Source organism: Sceloporus occidentalis, unplaced genomic scaffold, assembly GCF_023333645.1.
Source record: "Sceloporus occidentalis isolate IW3139 unplaced genomic scaffold, rSceOcc1.0.p SCAF_1, whole genome shotgun sequence".
NCBI lineage: Eukaryota > Metazoa > Chordata > Lepidosauria > Squamata > Phrynosomatidae > Sceloporus > Sceloporus occidentalis.
The window spans coordinates 122,745,004-122,765,149 of record NW_028316981.1 but is presented as its reverse complement, the minus strand read 5'-3'; the positions used below and the strand labels follow the sequence as shown (position 1 = coordinate 122,765,149).

At 42.5% G+C, this 20,146-nt stretch overlaps 1 protein-coding gene across 1 annotated transcript in view; it reads right to left on the bottom strand.

The window, feature by feature from the left end:
• LOC149322071 (ubiquitin carboxyl-terminal hydrolase 43-like) overlaps positions 1 to 20,146 on the bottom strand; it is a 156,389-nt gene that overhangs the window by 14,139 nt on the left and 122,104 nt on the right. The window contains exons 9-10 of the mRNA XM_089522991.1: positions 10,765 to 10,863; positions 2,127 to 2,230 (exon numbers count right to left, since the gene is read on the bottom strand). Coding sequence (XP_089379117.1) covers positions 2,127 to 2,230; positions 10,765 to 10,863 — 203 coding nt within the window. The remainder of the gene's footprint in view (positions 1 to 2,126; positions 2,231 to 10,764; positions 10,864 to 20,146) is intronic.

Genomic DNA, 20,146 nt, shown 5'->3' with positions numbered 1-20,146 from the left:
GAGTTAGAAGGTGGGTGACTAATTTGGGGTTAAGGATCATCATGGCTCAGTCTAAAACCAAGGGTGTTAAGAGCAACCCTATAGACCAAAAAATCCAGCAGACAAATCCTGCAGGGGAAGGAATCCATAAACAACTTTTTCCATCCATTCTCATCTCAACCCACAATTTGCTGTTCAGAAACATACTGCCTCTAAACACTTCTGCAATGTGAGGACTCAGCAATTGAAGAAATAAAGTAAGAATAAAGTCCTTTTAGTCATGCGTAAGGTGCTATCTTACTTGCTGGTGAGAAAATGCTTAGTGCATTTTCTGGAACAAAGGGAGATAACTTCCTGGCCAGGAGTCTTAGCTTTATGATTCCTTGGCATTCCTTGGCCAACCCTCTCTCTTTCTGCACTGGGAGCAAGGTCTTGTTCTTAACACATGCTGGTGGTATGCTGTCACTAGTGGCCACTTCCAAGCATCTGACTACTGTACTAACCAGTCACAGGCCTTGGGACCTCTGGTGGATCCCAATCTTCCCAAATCCAACAAACGTACAGAAGGAGTACACTTTCACCACAAGACATTCAAAGGGCAATTTGCATCACCAGGATCACTTTCAAGCATCAGCACACTCCTAAAGAGCAGGAGGAGGAGCAAGAGAGGGAGGTTCTCTAGGACTGGGTTCAAATGTAGCACTCAAACTAGGAAATAGATTAAATAGCAACTCTCTCACAGCTGAGAGGGAAGAGCCCACAACATAGAAACCTCCATCCTAGAACCCTGCAGCCAATGAATCAAGCTACATGGATTCTGGGAACTACTGTCCAAACATTAACCTTTTCAAGCTCTGCAAGAGGCGCCTTTGTGAGAAATTCCTCACAAAAGTGACAGGTAACCCCAGCACATCCCAGATATTCAGCTGGTGCAGTGGTGAGATTGTGCAAGTGGAAGATTGTTTCTTTTTCTTCCCTGCTTAATCCTCTTTCTCCCTGGCCTGGTTCACATACCTCCCCCCTGGGAGCCTAGCAGCAAATGCCCAACAGGGAACCCCACAAAAGCCCCCTGGGCCAGCAAGCAACCCAATTAGAAAGCGCTGTGGCATGACGAGAGCCCCCTGAATCGCTTCCTGCTTCCCAGGGACATTATCCGAGCTAACATTATCTTTGACAAGAATCCAGCTAGCAGCAGTTAAGGCATTAATAATTCATTGGCCCCCTCTGTGAAATGTTCGACAGCAGCGCACGTCAGGATGGACACGCTGCATGAGAGATAGCACTGCTGCTGTCACCCACTGCTGCTCAAGAATTGCTAGGCACATTTGACTTCTGCAGTGTTGGAAAGAAGGGAGAGTGGGCTCGAGAGAAAAAACCATTTGCCCTGGGTCTCTTGAATTATGTTGATTCAGTGTCAGTGGAGTGATGAATTCTAGCTACAATAGCTATTTGTCTGATTTTGCAGGTCAAGAGCTAGCCAGCAAGAAAGTGTCAAGTTTACATCATCAACAGGACTTGCTTAATAGCATGCACATATACACACACCTTTCTGGTCCTATCTGACTGTGTGAACTTAACAATAGCATCACAACAAGCCCACCAATTCAATCCTCACTGAGCAGAGCATAATGGCAGCTCCCTCCCTTCTGGCAACTCATCTGGGCAGCCACAGTGCCTTGTTGCAGGATCCACCCCCTCTTATCCAGTTTATCTATACTTTGTATACTATCCACTTTGTACCTTCACAGTACTGAGTATCATGTGTACTTCAAATGTTAACAATGTCAATTAAACCTGCATAAATTCCAGGTCTTTACACAACAAAATGTAGGAGAGTCAAAAGCAAGTGAGGATGAATGCTTCTGGAAGGCACTATAAATTACCATCTGCTGGAACATAGACAGCTCAGAAAACAGAAATAGTGAAGGAACAGGCTAGGCATGATCTGTGCAAAGCCTGGAAAAGTTACTTTTGGGGGATGCAATGCCTTCAGTCTCCTAGCCTTGGTGATCAACAGGATTCTGAGAGTTGTAATTAAAAAAGTAAAATTTCCAAGCTCTGAGTCCTCATCTCTCCTTCTGCTCTCTGATTTCTGGCAGCCTTCCTGAATCATCCTTAGCTCTCTCTGGTGTGTTTTAATCACTTACCTGTCCATGGCTGGATGGTAGAGAGGCCAACTGTCCTGAGGAGAGAGGTAGCTGTTCAGAGTAGAGCCACCAACTACACGAACCTGGAATAGATTCCCAGTAGCCTGAAAAAAGACAAATGAAGGAAGGTTGTTATGAATCAAACATTCTGTGTGTTCTCTTCTTCCCAAAAAGACGTCTGTTAAATTAAAGGCTTAGGATGAGCCAGAAGAGTAAGGAGACAGGAAGCATATAGATCTGCAGCTAAATAGACACTCAACAAGGGTATTTTGCAATTAGCTTATAACAACCTTTGATTGTTTTAAGTTAAGCCATACTAATGCATACTGAAGAGTTCACTTTAAAAAAAATACATATGGTTTGGACAAATAGTGAGTCAGATGACTGGGGCAATCAGCCAGAGGGCCAGCTCAAGTCAGTTTGGGGCTGGCCTGGCGTTGGAGTTCAGGTGTGGTGTCCATATGATGCACAGCCTGATTCCACCCCATGGTGCACGGCATCACAACGCTCTTCTGTTTACATGATGCAGCACCAAAGGAGTGGCTTAACGCTGTGATGCCACAGCTATCATGCCCTTTCCAGGGTGCAAAAGGGGCCATAAAAAGTGGCTCCGTTTTGTGCCCTGGAAAGGCCAGATCAAGGCTGTGGCATGCGGTTGCCGTGGCCCCGATCCAATGCAGCTGGAGGCAACTGCAGGCCACCCATTAGGGGCAGTCTGAACAGCCTCTTCACTTCCTAATGCAATGCAGCAATCGGTATCCTTCAGCCCAAAAATCATAGCCCATACTCCACAGTAGCAACAAAAGCCAACCAGGATATTGCAGATCCTGAGGTTGACTGACTACAGTATAAAAATAACAGAATAGGAAATAATTAACAATCTGCTGTGTTTTCATAACACTGTGAATCTGCTACTGGAGGCAGCTATCTCCTGCTTCCTAATGAACGGACCAGCCTTACTTTTTCTCATTTAGGGGCAAAACAGACAGGAAAAAATGGCCTGAAGCTGCTTTTTCTGAAGCCGCATTGAAACCACACCTACTGCACTGCCTGCTCCCAAGATGGCTGGAGTGTGCATATCATGAACACATAGCACAGCTTAAAGCCACGCCACTGAGTACTCTTTTTTTTTACTGTTTCTCCCACCATCCTGGTGCACCTTTGTAGGAGCGAATGGCGACTGTCATCCCATTGGATGGCTGTCCCTGTGACCCTGCACACATTTGCATGTGCAGCACTTCACCTGGATAGGGCACTGGGGCAGAAGTGTGCCCGTGAAGATGCAGGCAAGGTACAATCATGCCCCCTTCACTCCATGCCCCCTCTTTGACTGTCTGTTTTGTGTATGTTGTACTCATTTCCATGAAAGATGTCACAGTTTCTCTTTTGGGCATTTCCACCCCCACCACTTGGGTATGGCAGCTCCATCCCTTTTAAAAGTACTCCTGCGACAGTGCATTTATATGCACAATTAGGGTTAGGGTTAGGATAGAGCACCCCTTTTAGAGCCGCTCTGGAAGTGCTGCATTTAAATATACAAGCAAAGGTGTGCATTTTCTGGGAAGAAGTGGAAAAATCCAGCTTCTTTTTAGTTCGGCTTTTCTCCCCACAGCGCATCTTGAGAGCACTTTCCGGCCAGCTTCCAGACTTGTGTGATCTAAATGCCCCACCTGGAAGCCAGCCAGAAACCTGCTTATTTTGACCATCTGTTTCACCCCTGACTTGGCCTGAAACATGCATAATTGAATTCTGTTAATACACTGCAGAAATAATGTTCATGCATCTGCACAGCAGAAATAATGTGGTTTGGGACCACTTTATCTGCCGTGACTCCACCCTATAGGATCCAGGGATTTGAAGTCTGTTGTGTCACAACAACCCTCTGACAGAGAAGGCTAGATATCTCACAAAACTACAAATCCCAAGATCCCATAGCATTGAATCATGACAGTTCAAGTTTTGTCAAGCTACATTATTTCTGCAGTGCAGATGCAGCCTATGTCACCCTCAGCAAAACCCTTAAAAGATGTATACAAGAGTCATTTATTTCACACAAATATCTATCAGTTATTTGACTCTGAATCTGGTTGTGTGACCAAGCCTGGAAAGAGACCGACAGGGAGAGGATCTTCTTCAATATATGGACCTTCTTTACAGATTCTTCTTGGTCCCTCTATTCATAAATTCAGGAATTAATCTAGTATTAGATTACAGAGCTCCTGAACATATATTGCATTTAATCATCCCTTAACATTAGTTTAAATCCCATTTGCACATACAATTAAGATAAAGAGCGGCAACAGACTAAAAGCTTCTTCATTATTTCAAAGCATGTTTAAAAGTAATGATATTTATTCCTATACAAAACCAGGAATTGATAGTTATTGTGGATTAGTCAATTTAAAACAAATAATATGAGTTTGATAATACAAAGTAAATCACATGTTCATGCAAGGCAGATGGAGCCTATCTTCATCACAATCTCACTTGAATCCAGATTCATCAGAAATGTTCCACCTTTTCCCTGATGCCAGTTGCAATTTTCCAATAGTCATACAAATTGACTAATTTACTCCCTTCTCCCCTCTCTGTAATGCTGTTTTGTCATTAAAACTTGTGTATTATTAGCCTACACATTCTAGATTTCATTATGCTTTGTGTCCCATTCCCTCATCTTGACAGATGCTTTAATGAAACCTGATGAGTGGACAACTATGAATCCATTATTCTGACAGTGTTCAGATTATAATCCACAGTTCTCACTTCACAATGAGATATCAAACCTGCTCCCCAGCCAGTGTTGCACATAATCTGGATTCAAAAAGCGAGTAATCAACAACTTTGTCCTTTTCTTACTTACCTTATGTGTGTTCAACCTGAGAGAGGCTGATATCATTTCAAACAGAGATTAATTACATTAAATTCCCAACATACATAGCTCTGAGGAGATAATAGCAACTTCTGTTTGTATATCCACAAAAACATCATACCAGAGGAGACTTGCAAAGTGTTGGAAATTATTCCCTTAGTTCTTGAGCACACCTCCTTAGACCATATGAAGTTCGGGGGGGGGGGGACAATTTTTCTTTCCCCCCCCTTGCCAAATATACATTTTTAATTGAAAAACAAGAAATTTGGGGAACACACATGGACATGCACACACCTTTGATGAAGCATCTCTTTTGGAGGATTTAAAAAGATAACAGAGGAACTGTGCATTTTAATTAAAGGTTAGTAAATTAGTAAGTAAAGCAAACTACAGAATGAAAGAATTAAAATTCCTGTACCTACATTAGACATATACAACAAATGCAAGATGCATTTCTGCACCTGGTGGGTGCAGCCATCTTCATAAGAAGATCAGGTAGGGGAACACTCAGTGCTTGTGATAGTATACTACTGAAGAGTTCAATATTTTAACAATAAGCTCATTTTTATACCTATACATTGTGTCAGCTTTGTCATTAAAATTATGACAATTTCTGTCCAAATAATACACTTTGTTATGATTACTACAAAATTTGCAGTTTCTATTTACGATCCCCCCCCCCCCCATTTTCAAATACCAGTACATATACAAGGTTAGAGTTGCCACTTCCTGTTTACAAAGTATTTTCACAGTTTTACTCATACAAAAGTAAGATTTTTTATCTTTTTGAATTTCATAATTATGCCAAATGGTAGAATTTTGAGCACCAACTAAATAATAAATGCAGCAATTTATTTTGCTAAAGCAGTAAAGTAAGTTTGCTATGAAAATAAATGCTGTATTTCAATTTTACCCAAACTTTCTGGTTTCCCTCAGGGCATTTAAATAGGGTTGGGGTTTGCATCTAAGGCTTTAAATTTTCTGGATTTTTTACACCTCAAGTCAACTATTTTTCACAAAATGTGGTGGTGGTGGGGGGGGACTATCATCAGCTATTTGCAGTTTATTGACTTGCACAAGCAATAGTTTAATGTCTCATTCAGCCCAAGGAAACACAGGCCCCATTCATACTGGTCTAAAAGACCTGGAAGGAACTGGGCTGATCCGGATGCCCCTCCCCCGAATCGCTCCGTTAGCAAGTGCCCACTACAAATTTGAAATCGAATGCATTTTGACAGAAATCGAATGCATTCTGGAGGTGGCTGCTGCCAATCAAGCTATCGTCATGGTGACGTTTGCAGGGCATCGGGGGAAGTGTCCTCCCTTTTTAAAGAGCCAGGCACAGGGGTTTCAGCGGCTGAAGCAGGGAGAGAGATGCCTCTCTCTCTCTCTCTCTCTTTTTTTATAAACCTGTGGGCTTTTGGGTCAGATCTGCCCCTGTCCCAGGCAAAGGATGGGATTGCCATGCATTTTTTTTATGCTTTTAAAAGCAACATTAGCTTTCCCTTTGCTTCCCTTGCTGTATCTGCTCAAGAAGACAAACCATGCGCATATTTGCTCCAAAAAAATTGTTAAAAATGTAACATTGATTGTTTGCAACATTTGTAGCTTCCCCCTCTGCAGAAGGCAAGGAGATCCAAGGATATAAAGTGCAAGCCCAGCTCCATCTGTCTCTGGAATACAAACATAATGTATTCAATGCGCATATTTGCTCCAAAAAAATTGTTTGAATTTGAAAAGCGCGGGGGGGGGGGGTTGCCTGACATGAGCTCCGTTCGTGACCTGAATTTTTAGCTCCTGCAAGGGAAGGAATGCCCAGCGACAGAGGGCTTTGGGCAGGGGATGCAGGGAAAAGAGGCTCCTAAAGAACGCCTTCCCTTGCTCCCTTCTTCCCAGGGCTCTTTCCTCCTCCCCCTCCCCTCCGATGAGGGGAGGAAATGCCTTGCCCTTTGCCCACCCTCTGACCTAAATCCCTCCCTCAATTTGCCTCGATCGTGATCGAGGCCAAGTTCTCATTCCCAGGACCCGGGGTTTTCCAAAAGAAACGGTATTTGCGCCGATTTCAAAAACACCGCGCTAGGGGCCATTTAACACGGAACGGGTGTGCAAGCCCCGGATTCGCTTGTGTGAGATTCGGGGTGAGTAGGAACTTCACGTGATTGAATCGGTTTCAGAACCGATTTTTTTTGTAATGTGAATGGGCCCACAGTTTCTAGATAACTCCAGAACCACAACAGAATCCTCCATCTGTCTTCCTCACTCAGAAAGGTCTACCACTACAGGGTGTTAGGATCTCAGCACACCTAGATCCCACAATGTCTCCCTGTCCACCCAATCCACTCTGACCTAAACTAATTTAATATGAAATATTAAAGAATGTGGCCAAAGCACTGATGTAATAGAAAACCACCTATTAGTAAATTAGATTGTACTAAATTCTAAGAAAGAATTTATACAAAATCATAAACATCATGTTGCGTTTAAAAAAAATCTGTATCAGTAGCCAGAATTCCATACCAAGAAAATGTAGGTTCTAGTATCTACACATATTTTTCAAATTGGCTCTTGATTAGCTATGCTGCCTAACTTTCTGATCCTGTTAATCACAACAGGATGTCATGGGTTGTTCTACACAGGTTCTGCCTCCTGCCCCTCTGAGATCGGGCTTGGGAGTCATACACAAGAGACTCCACAACACCTTGGTTTTGTCAGAAGCTTATAGGTCAGAAACTTCAGGAGATGAATTCTGTACTGAATACCAAATTCTACGTTTGCTTTCCATTTCTTGTATCAAAATTGTGGCATACTTGTACTCCCAGGTTACCACCCCCTTTCCTCTTGAGCAACAACCCTACTGTCCCCCCTGCATATTTATTGATATTAGGGCTACTGTTCTACTGCAATGCAAAACAAACATTCTTGGTCACTGCTTCTTTTGGAACAAGTCACCTTGGGGGCAGCAACCAATCAGCCAGCTGAGCAGCGCCCAAGAACACTCTTGCCAATGCCAGAGTTGTGGCAAAGTCCAGCACAAGTGAGAGGCTTCTTAGTCATTGCTTCCTTCCAATCCAGTCACCCTGGGAGCAGCAACTCATCAGCTGGCTGAGCACAGGCAAGAGGCTTCTCAGTTGCTGCTCCCAAGGTGACTGGACTGAAAGGGAGCAGTGACCAAGAAGTCTTTTGCCCATGCCAACCTTTGCTGCAATGCTGACATTGGCAAGAGGCTTCTTTGTCATTGCTTGATTGGCCGCTCAGTTGCTGCTCCCTATACACCTGGTCGCCATAGGAGCAGCAATTGAGTAGCTGGTTGAGCAGTGACCGAGAAGCCTCTCATCCATGCTGGCCTTGCAGCAAAGGTCAGACTGGGGTAGAGGCCTCTTGGTTGCTGCTCAGTCGTTGCTCTCAAAGCAAGTACAAAGGGAGAAGCTTCTTCCCAGTGGGGAAGGATTTACAATTCTTATTTATCAGGATGGAGGGGGCAAAACTGGTGTGTGGGGGGGAGGGGGGTTTACAGAGGCCACAGGCTCCAGACTTGAGACTTGCATGGTTGGGGAAAGGGAGATATTTTAACTACATGAGCTGCTCCAAGGTAAAGGACTCTTTCCAAGAATCCCTGGATACTCCTCCCCATCCTTCCCTAGAGATATGTTTTCCCCACATAGCTGCAAATGGTACCCCCACATACATACACAAACATTATTTCTTCTGTTACCTCTTCTCTCAGTCTGTCTGATGAAAGAAAGCAGGAACAGCAGTTCAGCTCCAACCTGCCCACTGAATTCTGACAAAGCTCACAAAGCTTAAGTAAAGTCCCAAATTTGAAACCACCTTTTTGCTGCCACTTCTCCCCCGCCACCATGTGCTCTAACTCCTCACTCCAGTCAGTCAGTCTGTCCCAAAACAGCAGGAAAAGAGTAAGAAACCACACAAAACTACCAGATAGGTTGTGCAGTGGTTTTAAGGGACCCTGAAAACAAGTTTTATGAAATCCTCATCCTCACGATGGTCCCAAAAGTTGTTGGTTCCCCCTTTTTTTTCTTGCATTCCAGTAATCTGACTAAAGGCCCTGCTGCTGCCCCCTTTCTCCCTCACTACCCCCTGGATCTTTTCACACAGCCCCAGGGGCATACTGACCACTTTAGGAATCACCTCTCTAAGCTGCCTCTTTAATCAGCTCAACTTTAGTAACACTTGTTTATTTTCTTCCTCCTGGTGGAATATCTGAGTAGACTATCTATGCACCACTTGATCGCCCTGGGTCTTCTCTAAGTTTCGAGCCAAGCATGAAAGAGACAGGGCAGGAACTCCTCACATACATATTTTCCTCCAGATGGCCAGGTAGTGCTTACAGCTAGGCTTCTGTAAATATCCCCAAGCAGCCATTAAAGCATAAGAGGGCCACAGAGTTAATTAAATACCTTCATGCTTTAATTAAACCTAATTGAATGAAAACAGCTCTTTAGAACCACAGGGCAAATCAAGTTATGTTAAGTTACAAGGGGGCTTGTTAGCTCCTTTGGTAAGTGCTTTCCCCTTTGCTGGAAACACAAGAATAAGCAGGAGAGGCAGGGAATATATAGCTAGCTCTTAAAGCATGTAACACATCAGAGAGCTAGTCCTGGCCAGCAGGAAGAAGATGCAGGAATGTCACAATCAGTTCCACTCACTTGGCAGTTGTGCTTCAAGTATCCATTTCTGAAAAGAACACAAGGAAAGAAGAAACACCTGGGTGGAGCAGACCAGGGGTACATCTAATCCTGCATCCAAGTATGGGCAAACAGATGCCTCTTGGAGGTTCACAAGCAGGATATAAAAGGAACAGCCATTCACTCTGTTGTTCCTTGATGACTGGTATTTAGGGATATGGTGCCTTTGAAATTTAAAAGTACTGTACCACACAACCATTGTAACAAGTAGCAAGGGGTAGGACTCTCTTCTGTCAACTGGTCTCCAATCCCACTTTTAAATTCATCTGAGAAGCCACCATTAAATCTTGTGGAAGTGTATGTCATAAATTAGTGTTTGGCTGTGCAAAGAACTTTTTTCCTTTTGTCTGTCTTTAATTTGCCATCATTCAACTTCTCTGGATAACAATGAGTTTTGGTATATATTATACTGTATTGCCTGGTAAAGAGCTATCAACTACCATACTGTCAGAGGAACAATTAAAATGGTCTGCCTTCAAAGATGCTTTACACTATGTAAACTTTTCAGATTCCAAACTACTCTATGGGATTCACAAGAAGACATCAGATGCAGCTCTGTTGATGCCTTGGTCAGCTCTACATATATACTCACAGAACCCCTTCCCTATAGATTTCTGATGTATCTGGAGAAATGAAGATCCAGGACTTGCTACTTGAAGCATCTGAGGAAGCTATGAAAGCTCATGTAACCAACTTCTCTCTTTCAGGTGCTACAAGATCCCTTTGCATAATGACTAACACACTAACATGTGTATGTCTTTGAATTCAGTTTATCTGTGTTGATTTTTACACTACATTTTTCTAATAAAGCAGTGGTTATCAGCCTTTGGTCATTCAGCTGCTTTATACTCTGAAATTTTATTTCCTGAAATTCCAGCTAGTACTGTATGTTCATAGTGAGGAATTCTGGGAACTGAAGTCCAAAATATCTAGAGAACCAAAGGCAAAGAACCCCTTTATGTGTAATCTGATTTAAAGGCTCCACAGCTAACACAATGTCTCTGTCAAGGGTGCCAGAAACAATCACCTCTCAGAGTCGCTTTTACCACTTCCATCTTGTTACCTTAAGAATATGGACAACCAGCTTGTGGCTGTGAAGGTAACAGCCACCATGTGGGTCAGGAGCTGGGCTGTCTGGTTCTGGGGGGAGATGGTGATTCATCTAAATAGAAGAAAAAGCAGGGACATGGTCCAAAGAAGGCTGAGATTACATTCCAGAAAAGCCCTGACAGATCAGATTAAGTTTAAAAAAAAAAAAAGCCTAGAATGTCATCACATCATTACTCTTTGCTTCAGTTCATCAATCATCCTTCCCAAATACATCACTTTGAGGCATGAATACATCTTCTGCAGGAAGACAGAAGAAAAAAAACCTTTCACTGTCTCCACTAATCACTTCCTTTCAGAGTCATTTGACCAATTCATAGTCCAACATTTCAATAAACTCTTCTAGAACATTTCCTGCTCCTGATATATTTAAAGGTTTGTTTAAAAATTGTTGTTCTTAACACGACATAGTCTGTCTCTCTCAAAACAAGTATAAATGTAACTAGCTTCTGCCAATCTAGTAGTTCAAAAGAATGTAAAAGTGCAAGTAGGTAAATAAGTACCACTTTGGTGGGAAGGTAACAGCATTCCATACAGCCATGCTGGCCACATGACTACGGAGTGGTCTTTGACAACACTGGCTCTTCAGATTAGTAATGGAGATTAGCACCACCCCCTACAGTAAGAAACAACTTGACAACCATCTCAAAGGGGAAACCTTTTTATCTTTTTATATATTTTTCAGTTGATTTTTTTTTTTTTGCAACTATTGCATCCCTTCCTCGCTTGCATTTCTTTTTTGCAAATTTGTGCTCTTTTCTGTTCTTCATGTTTGGGTGAGATTTCCATTTTCTGAACCTTTTTCTCTCTAACAGCTTCTTTGACAGCACTTGCTAACCACACTGCAGACCTCTTACGCTTGCTGGTACCTTTGCTGACCTTGAGTATACATTCCAAGTGAACTTCTATCATGGTGGTTTTGAGCAAATCCTAAATATTGTGGAGAGACTTGACCTTCTTGAGTTTTCTTTTCAACTTTTGCCAGTCTTCTCATATTTGAGAAGTTTTCTCTTTTGAACTCAAATATGATTATGTTGGACTTTCTCAGCAATTATCCACTTACACATGAATTAAAATGGATATATATCTTACATATGAATTAAAAATGTGGTCCTTATTTCAATCAATTAAAAAAACTTAAATTTTATACTTCATCCTGGGCACAACTTGGAATTAATTATGGGGGCCATTTCCCCATCAACTGTTCCAGGGCACAACCATTTATTGCTGGAGTGCACAAATAGTTTAGGTTGGCCCTGTCCAGATGGGCCCTTTGCAGTGCGTCCACGATGTGCTAGGGTTGCCTTGGGGCGGCGCATGCACATGCCCTGCAAACCTAGCACGTTATGCATGTGCCGCAGTTGTGCAGCGCCATATATACGGCACGTGCAATGATTACATCGCAGCTGCACCGCCTCTAAACGGCGCTGTGCAGCTGTGACGTAACTGCGCCTTTGGCGCTTTGGGGCGCCGCAAACAGGAGCCGCCTTTGGGAGCTCCTTCTTTGCTGCGCAGCAGCGCTGCGCAATTTGTATGCTGTGGTGCTCCTGCGCAGCAGAGAGAGGCAACAAGGAGGCGCCTCTTTTTGGCGGTCTGTACCCCGCCGTTGTTGTGTCAAATCTTCACTAGCTTCTGTGAGGGACTAACTTCACTCCCTCTTTTTTTTCTCCTGTGTGAAATAAGTGAAAGTTGAATAAAACCAGGTGTATTCAATCAGTACTTCAAGGGGAAGCTTAATCCTGAGGTTAGGTCTCAGCCAGACCCCAAAACACTAACTGAATGCGATTCCTTCTCTATTTGTCTTCCACAGATGTAACATGCTTTGAATGTTCCCCAATTCCAGTTGGCTTTCTGGAGGGTTCACTTTAGAAACTGCTGTACTAACCTTTTGATGTTAAACATTAGCAGTCTGGTTCCATTCTGGCTCAAGTGGAGCTCATCCTTCCTGCATAGGTCTTGCTTATCCCAAAATGTTTCCCAGTATCTCACAGATCTAAACGTTTCCTTCCTGTACTACACTGCTTATCCACAAACCCAGTCATTCTCTCTCTCTCTCTCTCTCTCTCTCACACACACACACAGCCTTGCCTGTCTAGTTGGCTCTGTGTGTAGAACAGGTAATAATTCAAATGAAGCTCTTTTGAACACTTTGGCTTTTAAAACCCTAATAACCTAAATTGGAATACAGAAGCATGTGGCTATATTTCCCCAGGTCAGTGATGCTGACATGAGTCACACCTTCTGCCCTGCACCATCAGGGCATACAGATAACATGCAATAAAGATCTGAAGAGCTGGAGACAGTGCAAAACCAAAACTAAGGGGAGATCAAGATTCAAGAAAGCTATAGAGAACTAAGAAGCAGGTAGAATTCAGAGACATAGCTGTGTTAGTCTGGAATATCATTATGCAAAAGAATCTTATAGCACATTTGAGACTAAATGAGAGAAAGAAGTTGTAGCATAAGCTTTTGTAAACCTGGGTCCAAAACACACAGCAGAAACAATCCAGTTTAACACCACTTTAACTACCCTGGCTCAATGCTAGGGAATTATGGGAACTGTAATTTTGTGAGATGTTTAGCCTTCTCTGTCAGAGAGCTCTGGTGTCACAATAAACTACAGTTCCCAGGATTCCTTAGCACAAGCAAAGGCAGTTAAAGTGATCTCAAACTGGATATTTCTGCAGTGTGTTTTTACCTTGGTCTACTTCACTCCATGTATCTGAGGAAGTAAACCAAGTCTACAAAAGCTTATGTTACAACTTCTTTCATTCAGTTAGTCTCTTATGAAACAGATAGAAAGCCAAAGTGATCAATGGGTCAAGATCCAAGGCAGCAATTGTTCAGAAATGATCAGGAGCTTAGGTGACACCATCACACCACAGAGACTTACTTAGGCTGAGGAGCAAGAGCTGAAGGCAGGGACTGGACAGAGCTTTGCCTTAATAAACATGTTCAAGCAAGCCACTGTGGCAGCCTGGGCAGAACACAGGAACACAGAAAGCAGACTTCTACTGATTCAGATCACTGTCCATTTAGCTCAGTACTTTCAACTATGAATAGTAGTGGCTCCAGGTCTTCAAGCAGGATCCTTTCCTTCCTCTTCCTGAAGATTCCAAGTGTTCCCTACAGGTACTAACCAAGTGTTCCACCTAGGTGCTAAACAAGCTGGACCTTATTTAACTTCAGATGAGACTGTGAATGTGTTCAGCCATGGTGTGGTACTCTTGAATTAGAAAACTCGATCCACTGGTTTGCATTAGAACCAGAACCTGGTGAAAGTCTATTTGTGGAAAACCCTAATCCCAAACATCCATACACAGAGCACCAGCAGTACAGGTTGATATATGTGGCCTTTGGGTGGGCTGTCATGCTTCCTTGAATGAAACCAGGTCTAGATAGACCATGGAGTAGAATCATACTCTTAGTGGTAAAGGAACCCCACATATATTGTCGTGGATTTCACCCTAGCTCCATGACCCTGACATTTAACTACCTTCTAAAACAATACAACCATAGTTTAAATTTAAATAAATCTATCACCAAAACATTATCGAAAAAATAAATTGGGCTGAAGTCCTCAAAAAACAAACAAATTAAAAGACTTCAATTTGTTTTAGTCCTTCATCTTTTTTACAGCCAAGCCAGACATGTCCAGGCTGTGGAGAGTGGAAGAGAGTGAAGGAGAGATATTATTACAGATTTATAGTGTATAAATGTATTCTGTTAATGTTGAATTTGGAGAATCTGAGGACAACTTTGCCACTGACGATGACTGGTGTTGAAATATGTCTGACTTGGCTGAAAACAGATGAAGGACTGAAACAAATTGAAACCTTATGAATTTTGTCCTACTTCCAAGGACATAAGCCCAATTTCCTGAGCATATCCCCTAAGTTTTGTTAATCAACCTTTCTTGGTATAAGCTAAGTTACACTTTACCTTTTTCTTCTTTGATCTAACCACTCTCAGCTAAAATGAGACACGAATGGTACCTTCTAATCCCCTGCTGGAGGGAGCATTCCAGTCCCCTGCTTTTCCCAGTTTCTTCCTTTGTGAAGAATTTTGTGATATTTTTGAACAGTCTAAGGTGACAAAAGTTAACAAAAAGAGCAGTTAAGTCAGAAGGGAGCCTTCTGGTTTGAGCCCTTGCAGGTTGACCATGGCACTGCAGTTGGAATTGCTCATTTCAAAGCCACTATTATGAGGCCAATTCATTAAGACTTCACAGACTGCAAACTTCTCCTTCGCCTGGCCCACAGAAGGGGGAAAGTTTTGGCTCTCTGTACCTCCTGCAAGGAACATGGTCTTGCTAGATAGCTTCATCTTAATATTTCATGTCAAGTAGCTGCGGGATGGCTCTCTTGTGACTGAACCATGCTGCTGGCTCAACCACTCTTTGTGACTGTTTTGCGAGATGAGATACTACTGCTGGTGCTGCTTATGCCAATGTGCCATTTTTACAGCAGGATGGGAGAAAACAGGGGCTACACATGAAATGTCTAGTTGTTTTTACTGGCCTTGTTTAGAATCACAATGAGAGACATAAGAAGCTACCTCACACCACTGGGCCAATTTAGCTCAGTGCTGTCTTACTGATGGTGGCTCTCCAGGGATTCAAAAAAGGGTCTTTCCCAGACTTAACTAAAGATACCAGAGACTAAGTATCTTGAGGCCTTCAGCACACAAAGCATCTGCTCTAACTAAATTAATTAAAACAATGTCTCCTGGCTGCTGGGGAGAAGTATGGGTAAAAAGAACCTTACTGAACATGATCCAGCCTTTATAATGAAGCCGCTAAGAAAGGTAATGTATTCTTCAGCTGCATGAATGGAAGTAATGTCCAGGTCAGGGGAAAAAACTTCTGATCTACACTATGGAGACTATTACATGGGGAAAATCAGGGGATTAAAAGGGGATTTTACCAGGAAAGTCACGCAATGAAGATTTTCAGACAATGTCGCAATCTAAGAGGATTTATCTTTGGAAGAGCCAGGAATGATCCAGTAACAAACCATTCACAGGATTTCCCTATGAATGGTTTGTTGCTGGAGCATTCCTGGCTCTTCCCAGGATAAATCTTCTCAGACTGTGATGTGTGTCAAAATCTTTGCCGCGTTCATGCAACTTTTCCAGGAAAATGCCTTTTAAATCCCCTGATTTCCCCCCATGTGATAGTCTCCTATGTTAGACAGACCACATTCAGAATATTTTGTCTGCTTCTGGGTGCCACATTTTAAAAAGAAAGCTGACCAATTAGAAGGTGCCAAGAAAAGAGCAGCTAGGACTCTGAGCCTTTTGGAAAAGCAAGGAAAGGATGAAAAATACTGAATAAGGGGCTCTGCAACTGCACACTGTGGCTCCGAGCTGGCCTTTCCAGGGTGCAAAGAGGAGCCGCAAAAAGTGGCTCCTTTTTGTGCCCTGGAAAGAGCACAATAGTTGTGCTGCCATGGCTTTAAGGCACTCCTTTGGTTGGGATCACACTGCCCTGGGGACACAGTCAGGGCATGCGTCACGTGGATGCCATGCCCCGACTCCACTCCCAGGCCAGCCTTAATGGCTGGTATGCACAGCCTCTCAGTGTACGAGGAGAGCAGACAAATCACAGAATGTGGAAGGGACCTCTACGACAATTAAGTCCAACCCCCTTCCATACAAAAGTACAGTTAGCCTTCTATATCCAAGGATATTTTAATCCATGGCTTCAAGCATCCACTGCTTGAAAATATTTTTAAAATATAGAAATTACAAAAAGCAAACAACCTTGACTTTGGCATTTTATAAAAGTGACACTACTTTACTATGCCATTGTTTTGAACAGGACTTGAGAATCCATGGATTTTGTTATCCACGGGGGGGTCCTGGAACCAAACCCCAGTGGATACCAACAGCCCACTGTATACAACTAAAGCAGTCCTGAGAGATGGGTATCCCACCTCTCTTTAAAAACCATCCATGAATAAGAGCCCCCTACTTTTTGAGGCACTCCATTCAACTACTGAATAACTATTAACATCAGGAAATTCTTTATAGGTTTAGGTGGAATCTTTTGCAATCTGAACACACTGATTGGTGTCCTAGACTCTGGAACAGCAGAAAACAAGCTTGCTCCATTTTCTACACAATCTCTTCACTTCTCAATCTTTTCTTCTTCAAGCTAAACATATCCAGTTCCCTGAGCCATCTGTCACAGGGCTTGGTTTCTAGACCTTTTCCTATCTTGGTCAGCCCCTCCTGTGAGTATATACCAGCCTGACCATAACCTTAATGAATTGTAGTACCCAGAACTGGTGAAAGCCAGTGTGGTCTAGTGGTTTGAGCATTGGACTACAACTCTGTAGACCAAGGTTCAAATCCCTACTCAGCTATGGAAATCTGCTGGGTGAACCTGGACAAGTCATATTCTCTTAGCTTCAGAAGGAAGCAAACCCCCTCTAAACTAATATTGCCAACAAAAAAACATGATAGGTTTGACTTAGGGCTGCCATAAACTGGAAACAATGTGAAGGCACACAACAACAACAATCCAAAACTGGATACAGTTACCCAGGTGAGGTCTGACCAAAGCAGAACAGATTGGCACTATAGCTTACCTTGGTCTAAAATAGATATGTTACTCCTGTTGTTATAGCTTAGAATTGCACTGGGGTTTTCGGCTGCCGCATCTTACTACTGACTCATTTGGACTGAATTCACATGTTTTACCTCTACACTACCCAAATATTCCTGATGCAAAAACATAAGAGACTTCTTGAGGCATTCATTGTTCTCTGCCTACAAAGAGGCCTGTGACCTCACTGGAATGGAAACACAGTGGATTCAGTGTTGCCAATCACCCACAAAGGAAATCCCCCTGAAAATCCCCCAAACGCTCCTAAATTCCCCTGGGCATCTGGGATTTCTGGGTCAAGTGGGAAGGCAAAAGGGGGTGGAGACTTCTGGGTCGGCCATTTTGGGGGCGGGAACTTCTGGGTCGGCGATTTTTGGAGCAGAAAAGGCATTTTCGGACATTTTGAGGGGGCGGTAAGTGAAATAATTCCCCATAAACAGAAAGGCTTTTATTTATACCCAGAAATTACCCGGAAAGGCTTTTTATTACCTGGAAACCGGGGAATGCCCTGGAAATTGGCAACACTGTTTGGATAGCAAAAGAAGGGTCCCTGTTCAGATGCAAATGGACTTTAAATTTCCTGGACTTTGAAAATCTCCCTATTGCAACATTGCCAGAAGGAGGAGGAGCCTGCCTGCAAAAGATATCCTCCCCAAGATAACATCTTTACTAAGGAATGAAAAAACATGCAGGCATCTTACTAACATCTCCAATTGGTTTTCCCCCTCCAGTTTGGTTTGTAATATCTTGCCTGATGAAGAAGGCCATGGAGCTTCAAAAGCTTGTAACAAATATATTGTGCATTTCGGTTGGCCAATAAAGGTATCACCGATGGATTTTTGTTTGTATTTGTTAAATGGCCAACACAGCTAGCCCTGCATGACTACTGACTCATGTTTAACTTGTGGCCTGTTAAGATCCCTAGATATTTTTCACATGTACTGTTGTCAACCCAGGCATGTCACCCATCCTATATTTATAAATTTGGGGTTTTTTTCTGCCTAAGCAAAGTGTATTACATTTATCCTTTTTGAAATGTATTTTGTTAGTTTTGGCACAGATCTCCAATCTATTATTTTGAATTCCAATCCTGGGGTGTTAGCTATCCCTTCTACCTTGTCATCTGTAAATGTGATAAGCATGCCCTCTATTCCACAATCCAAGTTGTTTATAAAGAAGGTGAACAACAGCAGGCTGATGACAGAACCTTGAGCAGCCCACCACTATCTTCCCCCCAGGATGAAGAAGAACTGTTGATAAGTAATCTTTGGGTTATCTCTGTTACAAATAGCATTGCCTCAACCACATTTTACTACCATGCCTGCAAGAATATCACAGGAGACAATATCAGAAGCCTTACTGAAATCAAGATATTCTGCACCCATACCTTTCCCTGAAAATTAAAAGGGGGGGGGGGGGAGCTTTAAATGTCTGACAAGTTGTCATGAAAATGAAGCAGATATTTTTATGTTAGTCAAGAAGTCACGTCTACAACTAATAAGTGGAAATTTCCAAGAAAGTAGATTTGGGGTCAGGGACGTAGCCAAGGGGAGGGGGGGTTCTTGGGGTCCGGACCCCCCCCTTCCATTAGAAAAATGAATGGTGTGTGCTGCTGCGCCGCCGCACCCATGCCCCATTATAATGGTAGCACTTAGTCTGGACCCCCCCCCCCTTCCTAAAATCCTAGCTACGTCCCTGTTGGGGTAAACATTAGAAGAAATTTCCTAAAAGAGCTAGATATGTATCAATTGGGGCTGCATGCAACACCACAGAGCCTAGATTGAGCAATGGGGTTGGATCAGATGATCTTCAAGTTTCTTTCTAACTCTATGGCCTTGTCTGCACTGGAGAAATAAATCAGTTTCACATTGCTTTGACTGCCATGGCACAGTGCTATGTAATTCTGGGATTTGTAGTTTTGTGAGATATTAAGCCTTCCCTTTCAGAAAGCTCTGGTGCCCCACCAAAGTAGAAATCCCAAAATTCCATAGCATTTCAGCCATGACAGTTAAAGTGGTATCAAACTGCATTATTTCTGCAATGCAGATGCAGCTTATTTTTTTTTTTTTTTTATTATTATTTTCATAAACATACAAACGAAAAAAAATCAAAAAGAACAGCTTTCCAGTTGTTACATCAAATTCACATCCTCATACATTCATCGGAGCTTCTGTGAAAATTTTCTGTCGTTTTTTCTAAAGTCTTCATTTCTTCCTTCCTTCTGTTAAAGATCCCTCTCTTTTTTCAATGCTTAATCCATATTTTATCTTAAATAAAGGAGTCTTTTGCTTAATGATAAACCTTTTAGCTAACCTATATCTTAAATAATCTCCCTCCCTTTCTTTACCTTTACTTACTATGTATACTGTTCCTCATAGATCCTTATCCCATTTGTTTTGTATATATCTCTGAATGGGGTCCCATTCCCTTTCTCTATCCTTTATTCCTGTAGGATTTTCTTTGTATAGTTCTGCAGCACAATCCAGGTCTTTAATTTCTAAAATCTTTAAATACCATTCGTCAACAGTGGGCGCATGAGATGACTTCCAATTCTTAGCTAATATGATTCTTGCGCAAGTAACCAGGTTTATGAATATCCTCCAATATTTACTCTTGTTTACAGGATTTAGCATTGAGGTCATATTTAATAGGTACAGTTCCGGAGCAAAGGGGAAGTCCATATTCAGCATATTCTTAATATTTCTGTGGATTTTTAACCAATATCCTT